Source organism: Bison bison, unplaced genomic scaffold (genome assembly GCF_000754665.1).
Source record: "Bison bison bison isolate TAMUID 2011002044 unplaced genomic scaffold, Bison_UMD1.0 scf7180017864299, whole genome shotgun sequence".
Lineage (NCBI taxonomy): Eukaryota > Metazoa > Chordata > Mammalia > Artiodactyla > Bovidae > Bison > Bison bison.
The window spans coordinates 4,598,211-4,607,605 of NW_011494871.1; the positions used below are offsets into that span (position 1 = coordinate 4,598,211).

A 9,395-nucleotide genomic window follows, 5' to 3' on the forward strand; every position below is an offset into this window, starting at 1 on the left:
GGATTCAAACCAGGATCTCCTGCAATGCAGGCCGATTCTTTACCACTGTACCACCTGGGAAGCCCTTAATTTCTGTAACTCTTTGCTATGGAGAAGTTGCTAAAAATGTCTTGGTACTAGGTTAACTAACCCACAAAAGACCTATGACTTTGGCTGCCTGACCTATAACAAAAAAAGGCACTCTTTCAGAAGAGTAAAAAGAACCCTAATTTTTTATTTTTCTTTTGGTCTCATGCTAAGAGCTGTTGTGGCATTTCATATATGCATATCTATATATCTATATACCTATCTATCTATCTATAATATATATGTATATATATTAGTCTCTAAGAAGAGATTTCATTTTGTTTTACGGGAATTCTGTGGTGTGTGGGAAAAGTGATCATTTACATGCTTTGTAGCACACACAGAGTGATAACATCATGTGGTATTAGATTTTAATAAAATTACTGGAACATTTCTTTAAGGCAAAATGCTTAATAACAGAGTGCTTTACTTTAACCCCAAGGTAAACGTAAGCAAAAAAAGAGAAGTGAGTAATATGGCCTCAAAAGAGGAAAGGAAAATGAATGTGCTCTAAGGTTTAGAACCAGACTTCAGAATTATAGCTACTGGCCTGAAAACTACTTCAATGTTGGTCTGACGTTATAGAAACAAATTAGAATCCTTGGTACAAGCCAATCATGGGTGTTCTCCCGTGTCCCAGGCAGGTGGCATGGAGCTCTCTTTGGGTCATTGAGGGGCCGTTTTCTGCATTGCTTCTAGAAAGACAATGCCTCTGCTAGTTTTGGGATGCCAGAGCAACTCAAGAATTAGAGAATAAAGCAGTGTAGAATTAGTAAGTGGGCATTCAAATGGCCCGTGCCGCCTGCTTCCTACCCTCCTTGGTCGTGGACAGCAGCGGGCTGCAGTCAGCACAGGGTTAGAGTCAGGGCTTTGCTGTCAATCTAAGACGTGTTTCTGGACCCTGACACCAATGCTCACCACACAGAGGTCAATTTCTAATGTTTCATAATATTATACATTGCAATTCTGCTCATCATACTAGGAAACAAAACAGGTAAGCAATTCCCAGAAAGAAGCTTCTCACTACTTTAACTAGTCAGCTCTTTGCTACTTTAACCAGAATGGAAGATAAATTTTCTAATTTTTTATCTTTAAGACAAAATACAATGAAAACACAAGCCATTGGAATTCCCTGGCGGTCCAATGGTTTATAATCTGCCTGCCGATGCAGGGGATTTGGGTTTGACCCCTGGTCTGGGAAGAATCTACATCCTGTAAGGCAACCGAGCCCATGCGCCACAACCACTGAGCCCACACTCCAGAGCCTGTGTGATCCAGCAAGAGAAGCCACCGCAACGAGAGGCCCTTGCGCTACAGTGAGAGAGAAGCCCCCGCTCGCTGCAACTAGAGAAAGTCCATGCATAGCCATGAAGATCCATGGAGCCAAAAATAAAATAAGTAAATAAAATTTTTGAAAAACAAGCCACCTTTAAAATCTCAAACAATCTTTTCACTATTTGTTTTACATTTTGTCAGCTATCACTACGTTCTTAGGCCCCGGCTGCTCAGTCTCTCAGTCATGTCCAACCCCATGGACTGTGACCTGCCAGGTTCCTCTGTCCATGGGATTTCCCAGGGAAGAATACTGGAGTGGCTTGCGATTTCCTCCTCCAAGGGATCTTTCCAACCCAGGGATCAAACCTGCATCTCCTATGTCTCCTGCATTGGCAGGTGGATTCTTTATCTGGTACCTTTACTAGTACCACCTGGGAAGCCCTTCTTCTGCTGTTGCTGCTGCTAAGTCGCTTCAGTCATGTCCAACTCTGTGTGACCCCATAGACGTCAGCTCACCAGGCTCCCCTGTCCCTGGGATTCTCCAGGCAAGAACACTGGAGTGGGCTGCCATTTCCTTCTTCAGTGCATGAAAGTGAAAAGTGAAAATGAAGTCGCTCAATCGTGTCTGACTCTGTGCAAACCCATGGACTGCAGCCTACCAGGCTCCACCGTCCATGGGATTCAGGCCCTAAATATACCATATATGTCTATATAACTTTTTAAATTAATAGACTTTATTTTTTAGTACAATTTTACATTTATGGGAAAACAGCATAAACACAGAGATCCCGAACACACCCTTCCCCATCCCCCCCACCACCCCCAGTTTTCCTATTACTAACATCTTGCATACGTGTGGTGTATTTGCTACAAGTGATAAACCAATACTGATATTAACTCAAGTCCATAGTTTACATTAGGACTCACTTTTGGTGTTGTTTACCCTGTGCATTTTGACTGCTATAAAATGTCATGAATCCATGCCCTAACTAATTTTTTGGTTCACTTTATTTCACTGGAGATAAGAGTTACAATGGACGTCTTACAGCAGTCTGAAAAGAAACTCCAAATGAAGCAAGAATGCCTTTTTTTCTTTTTAATGGGAAGAAAGTATTCCTCCAAAAATCCTTGTGGTTACACATTGCCGCCCTGGCTCCCGCTTACCTGTTTTGTAAATCCAAGTGTGGCTGGCAGTTTAGGTAGCTGTGTTTAAAGACCCAGAGACAGGAAGTGTTCCCTGGGGCGGAGACCAGTACTTGCAGTGTGATGGACGCAGCCACGTCCACCTGCACCGTGGCCGCTTCATAGATGGTCTCTGTGCCCTCGGGCCTCAACGCACATGCCAGGTCTTCCCGGGATTCTGATGCCTACGTCATCGATGAAACAACGTGAATTTACTACAAGGGCAGGTTTAATAACTCTTCCTTTTAGCTGGAAACTTTACCAAATACATACATGTTGAAATACTGCATACAACACCCAAGCGCATCATAACCCATGGAGGACATATCACTGACTAAAATTTATATTAGTTATAATTCTCTAAGGAAAAGACAGATAATTTTAGGCTGCATTTCTAAAAATGCTTTATAGACTGTTATAGGTTGAATTGTGCTACCCCCAAATTCAGAAAAGGGCGGCAGAAGATGAGATGTTTGGATAGCATCACCGACTCAATGAACATGAGTTTGACCATACTCCAGGAGATGATGAAGGATAGGGGAGCCTGGTGTGCTGCAGTCCATGGGGTCACAAAGAGTTAGACACAACTGAGCAACTGAGCAACAACAGGAAGAAATAACAAAACAAAGTGAAATGTGATGTGCTTGATAAACAGAAGTCCACTACTTTGGACGGTGCGTTTAAGTGCTCTGGACCTTCGGAGCAGGGACAAGTGACTTCCAGGCGGGGACAGTGGGGTGGAGATGCTCCAGTGGAGTGCAGCAACCGAGCTGGATCTTAAAAGATGAACACAGAATAAAGTAAACCAAGAACAACAACAACAAAATCCTGACATGCCAGAAGAAAATATTTGCTATGCGTATGACAAATAAAGGAAATAAAGTGCTAATACCCTTAGTATGTAAAGACTTTTTTTAAACATTGAGAGACACAGAAGCAAAAACACGATAGAGAAAAGGGAAAAAGAAATAAATAGACAATTCACAAAAACGTTATAAAGAATGGCTCTTAGGCACATGAGAAAATGTTCAAATACACATATGATCAGAAAAAAACAACATTGAGATAGCACTTATCTATCACACTAGCAAAATTTTGTTGGTGAGGCTATAAGGAAATATCCACTCTCATACATTGCTGGAGGAAGGCAAACTGGTGCACCCTTCTAGGGCGGGTCTGGAATTCACCAACACCTAATAGAACTATTATGCACTTCACCCTCTCAGCCAGCAATCCCATTTTGAGGACTATATGTCCAACAATTGACTGAACATCATTTATAATTGCAAAATATTAGAAACTACCTAAGTGCTTGCACATAGGAAAGCACTTAAGTGCTCATACACAGCAGAGTGACGGAATAAATTATGGCCCATCCACACAATCGAGGACATGCAGTTATAGAGAAGGATGAGGACAAGCTCCATGAACTGATTTGTAGTGATTTCCTAGGCAGATGCTAAGTGAAGAAAGCTGGGTTCAAAATGTTTCTACTTTCAGTTACGCTATCCTTTGGGTAACAAGGAAGGCGACTAAGACAATACACATGTATCTGCTCATTTGTGCACAAGAAATACAGGACTAATATAAAAACCTTAAGGGACTGGCTCACTACAGGAGATAGATGGGGAAAGGAGGAAACTTGGAAGTAGGGATGAAGAAGGCATGACATTTCTATGAGTATGTCTTTTATCACATAGCTTTAGCTTTCAGGACCAGAATCTTGTTTCAGATACTCACAAAATAAATCATTAACATCAACCAGGATATGGGGGAACTAAAAATGGAATGCAAACCAAGTGAACTTAACTGCATCACAAATAACTAACATAATCAGAGTGAAGGGATTGGGAAAGAAAGGAACAAACTTAAGTAACTTGGGAAAAGAATGCTTTGGATGGTATGAGGTTAAAGACAAAAAGAATTGCACACAAGTACTGTATTCCCAGGGGCTTCCCAGGGTGGCTCTAGTGGTAAAGAACCTTCCTGCCAATGCAGGAGATGTTAGAGACATGGGTTCAATCCCCAGGTCAGGAAGATCCCCTGGAAAAGAGCATGGCAACCCACTCCAATATTCTTGCCTAGGGGCATCCCATGGACAGAGAAGCCTGGAGGGCTACAGTCCATAGCGTCGCTAAGAGTTGGACACGACTGAAGAGACTTAGCACACACACACTGTATTCTGGTTGCTAAATCTTTTTCTCACTGGGATGTGGGTAAGCAACTCTGACACACCAGCATGTGCATGCTAAGTCGCCTCAGTCATGTCCGACTCTTTGCGACCCCACGGACTGTAGTCCACCAGGCTACAGACTCTGTCCATGGGATTCTCCAGGCAAGAATACTAGAGTGGGCTGCCACTTACACCAGAAATGAATATTATTATTGAATGATAATAAAGTAAATTATTTTAGATAATGAAAGCCAGGGGTCTTACTGTCAGAGAGAGAAGTACAACTGAGGAAAGAGAGAAAGGTAGAATGAACCCTTTGGTGCTGAATTGAATCACAGTTATCAGCATGAACTCATGGTGATACATAGATAGATAGAGATGATAAAGAGATAAATATAGTGTGTATGGATGGGGGCGGCAGGTAGTATACAAGCGTGTATATCCTACCTGTGTCTGCCAAGAAAACCTAGAAGCAACAATGCTCAGGAGCAATAAGCACACTCAGCTCTCAGATCTTGGTTTCTAAATACTATTCTCCATGAAACCAATGCTTCTTGGAGAAGTGGTTAGTTCCAGCGCCAACACAGGAAAAATACAAGATGAGCCTGAACTATGCTGTAGTGCCAAAAAGTAAGGGTGTGCTTCAAAAATTATGTGGACATGTTGAAAAGACACAGGAACCAAGCTGAAGTAGCTCCCAATGACCAAAGCTGGAAACATCTGAGCCCCCAAATAAAGTGTTAGTTTGGGGCTATAATCCATGCAATAAAATAAGTATCTATAAGTCTAGACTGATTAAATAAATAACATGGAGAGAAGAGACAGCTCTTCCTCGCAGAAAGATTCCAGTTAGGAACAAGTTAGGGAGTTGCTCCCTAATTCCAGTTAGGGAACAAGGGGCAAAGAAGCTCATCATCAGGAAAACATCACAGTAATAATGGTTATAGGCAAGATCCACCAGTGGACGCTAAAATCAGTGGGGTGAAAAACGGAGGAGAAACAGAATATTTGTATCTCCCCCCAATCCTTTTTAACTACAAAGGAAAAATAGTAGCCTTGTAGGGGAGAAACTCAGGACACACCACCTTAATCTTCAAACAGAAATGATAATGATGGGAAATCTCAGATTTGAAACAATTAAGTGAATTGTGGAAACAGTAAAATAATCCTATTTTGATCCCAGGCTATACTGTGATACAGCTCAGGATGGAGTTGCTTATTTATTAGAGCTGCCTTGGTCAGCTTTGTCAACTAAAGAGTGCTTGGTTCTTCAAAAAACCTCTGAACTATAAGAGTTTTAGAAAGATGTCTCATCTGAGAACCGTGAACTATGGAAGAAATCAAGACTGCTTTTGAGAAAAGCCACTGACACCCTGATAATCCATCTCACATCGAAGCAGGAAAATACCCAGAAGGAGCGCCTTCAGCTTCAGGAAGGCGAAAGTTCAGTTTTTCCACAGTTAGGATGGTTGCTTGATGTGGTTTAGGAACTACTAGGTCCTAATACAATCCTGAATATTGCATAAGAGTACAATTTATTCTACATAAAAAAGATAATACAGAGCTTAATACTAGAAACCAAGACCAATTATCTTGGATTTTTTAAAAAAGATTGTGATTTATAAGAAAGCACTTAAATGTGTGCAGCTATTTTCTCACATTGAAAAGACACTAAAAGTTTAAAACATCACAGCAAATAATAGTAAAATTTTTTCTTGTCTGCACTAAAATAATCATGTACACCAAATGTCTTAGTTATTAACAAGCCAATGTGTTAATCACACCAATATCTGTTAAAAATTTAAACCCAAATAAATAAGTAAATAAACAAACAAACTATACTTTTGTGCTATGTGTACTCTATAAAAGAAAACAGAGTAACTATAGCTTTGTATGAATCCTTAACTGGATAAAAACCATCAGATCAGATCAGATCAGTCACTCAGTCGTGTCCGACTCTTTGCGACCCCATGAATCGCAGCACGCCAGGCCTCCCTGTCCATCACCATCTCCCGGAGTTCACTCAAACTCACGTCCATCGAGTTGGTGATGCCATCCAGCCATCTCATCCTCAGTCGTCCCCTTCTCCTCCTGCCCCCAATCCCTCCTAGCATCAGAGTCTTTTCCAATGACTCAACTCTTCGCATGAGGTGGCCAAAGTACTGGAGTTTCAGCTTTAGCATCATTCCTTCCAAAGAACACCCAGGGCTGATCTTTAGAATGGACTGGTTGGATCTCCTTGCAGTCCAAGGGACTCTCAAGAGTCTTCTCCAACATAGAATTGGTTAATTTATGGTCACTTTTTATTGTATATAGACTTCTAATATTTTCAGTTTCTTGATCGTTTAAGCTTCCTTCATTTGAGTAAACACCTAGGCTATGTTAGCTGAATAGTATTAAGAAGAGTAATGGAAAACAAGGGTGGAACTTGAAGGAGTCAGAGCCAGTCTACGGAGTGATATGCACGTCGACTGAAGTCATGAGAAGACCAAGCCAGGCTGTAAAGGATGTAGCTATGCCTCAAGAAGAATAGTCTGAGGCCTCCCTGGTGGCTCAGGGGTACAGAATCCACCTACCAAAGCAGGGGACACGGGTTCGATCCCTGGGTGGGGAAGATCCCACATGCCATGGGACAACTAAGTCTGTGTGCCGCAACTGCTGGAGCCCGCGCACCCTAGAGCCTGTGCTCAACAACAAGGGAAGCCCGGGCACAGCATCTAGAACAGCCCCAGACCTCTGCAACCAGAGAAAGCCCACGCAAAGCAACAGAGACTCGGTGCAGCCCAAAATTAATTGAGAAAAAGAAAAGAAAAGAAAAGAAAAGTTCGGCAGCCCTATCCGAGCTGAACTGTAGAAGGAAGAAGGCACTTACAATATTATTGTGACTATGAGGGCTGGAATTAGGAAGTGGCAGGGAGACTGGAGAATATGAGGTGGTTAAATGAGAACTAGGAAAGAAAGGAAATTGATAAGACTTGGTAACTGACCAAATGTGAGGGCAGAGAAAGGAAGCAGTCCAAAGTGAGGCTGAGCTTTCAAGCTTAGGATCTAGACGGGGCTGTAAACAGAAATCCATTAAAACAAGATGTTTGGGGAAATAGAAATGAAGTAAATTATATAGGTGGGTCTTAATGAGCAAATGGAAAAAATCTATTTATGTGAACCCAGGAGGCAGTTGGAAATTTAGAGATTCGGGGCGTGAGAGAGAAGCCTGGCTTTATTTTAAGGAGAAAAGGAAATCTTTGTTTCTTATTCATTCTGAGTATCACTGTCCTTCCAGAATCTAAGCCCAAAGACAATGTGACTCTTGTTGGGATGGAGTCCCAGGTAACAATGAGTAGAGATGCTCATCAATACCCCACATGAATGCATAGTTACTTAAATATATAAAAGGAAAAGCTCATAAGCCATAGCAAGTCTCAATAGCTTACAAAGTATGGTCTCCAGAGAAAATAGCTAAAATTTTACTATTACTTTACCATGGGATTTGATGATGATGTCCTCACTGATGAATCATTGTTTCCATGGTTGATTAAAACACACTTGATCTCAGGCAGATCTTGATTTGTAATAGTCTGGAATATCATTGTGGAAAAAACAACTGTGAAAGCAAACAAAGGCAGTGATGTTGATACATGCACACCTTAAAAAGAAAATATGTATTCATCTTACAATTAAACAAAATGTAATCAAGGGAAAGTGGCCAACAGGAAAGCATGCAGGAAGTATAATTTCACAAAAGGCAAGTCTTACTATCAATCTTGAGCAGAGGTCCTTAGAGCAGTGTTTTCCAAGGGAACATTCTTGGGTGATGGAAATATTCCTTATCTGTGCAGTTCAACAGGGTGGTCCTTAGCTGCATTTAGCATTAAGCATTTGAAGTGAGGCTAGTGCAACTGAAGACTGGTTATTTGTATACCAGCCATTTTTTTCTTCTTTATGGTTTCCTGGTACATATACAAGTTACATTTATGGTACAGTGTAGCCTTTTAAGCTTATAACAGCATTATACCCAAGAATACAATGTGTATACCTTAACTAAAACATACTTTCTTGCTAAAAAATGCTAACCATCATCTGAGCCTTCAGTGAATTGTAGTTCTAACATCAAAGATCACTGATCAAAGATCACCAAAACAACTATAATAATAGTGAAAACATTTGAAATATTGTGAGAATTACCAAAACGTGACATAGAGATACAAAACGTGCAAATGCTGTTTTATCATCACATAATTTTGAATTTCCCAGTTTTCTTCTTGTAGCTGAGTTCTGGTTTCATCCCACTGTGATCAGAAATATCCTGGAGAATGTTCCGAGTGAGCTTGAGAAGACTGTATATTCACTGCTGTTAGATGGCACGTTCTGTAAATGTCTGTTAGGTCCACCTAGTCTAACACGTAGTTTAAGTCCGATGTTTCCTTACTGATTTTATGCCTAGATGATCTATCCTTTGTTGAAACTGGGGTACTGAGGTCCCTTTGTGTTGTTGCATTGTTATTTCTCCCTTCAGGTCTGTTAGCATTTGCTTAATTTCTTTAGGTGCTCCTATGGCAGGTGCATAAATATTTATACATGTCATATTCTCTATTGGGTGACCCTTTTTACCTCTTATGACAGTCTTTGGCTAAAGTCTATTTCGTCTGATGTAAGTATAGATATCTCTACTTTTGGTTTCCATGAGCATGCAGTATCTTTT

General features: G+C 41.0%; 1 protein-coding gene across 1 annotated transcript in view; it reads right to left on the minus strand.

Annotated features, from left to right (window-relative positions):
• Positions 1-8,316, minus strand: part of FLT3 (fms-related tyrosine kinase 3) — a 53,439-nt gene extending 45,123 nt beyond the window's left edge. The window contains exons 1-2 of the mRNA XM_010851220.1: positions 8,176-8,316; positions 2,506-2,708 (exon numbers count right to left, since the gene is read on the minus strand). Coding sequence (XP_010849522.1) covers positions 2,506-2,708; positions 8,176-8,283 — 311 coding nt within the window. The 5' untranslated portion in view covers positions 8,284-8,316. The remainder of the gene's footprint in view (positions 1-2,505; positions 2,709-8,175) is intronic.
• Between the last annotated feature and the right edge of the window lie 1,079 nt (positions 8,317-9,395).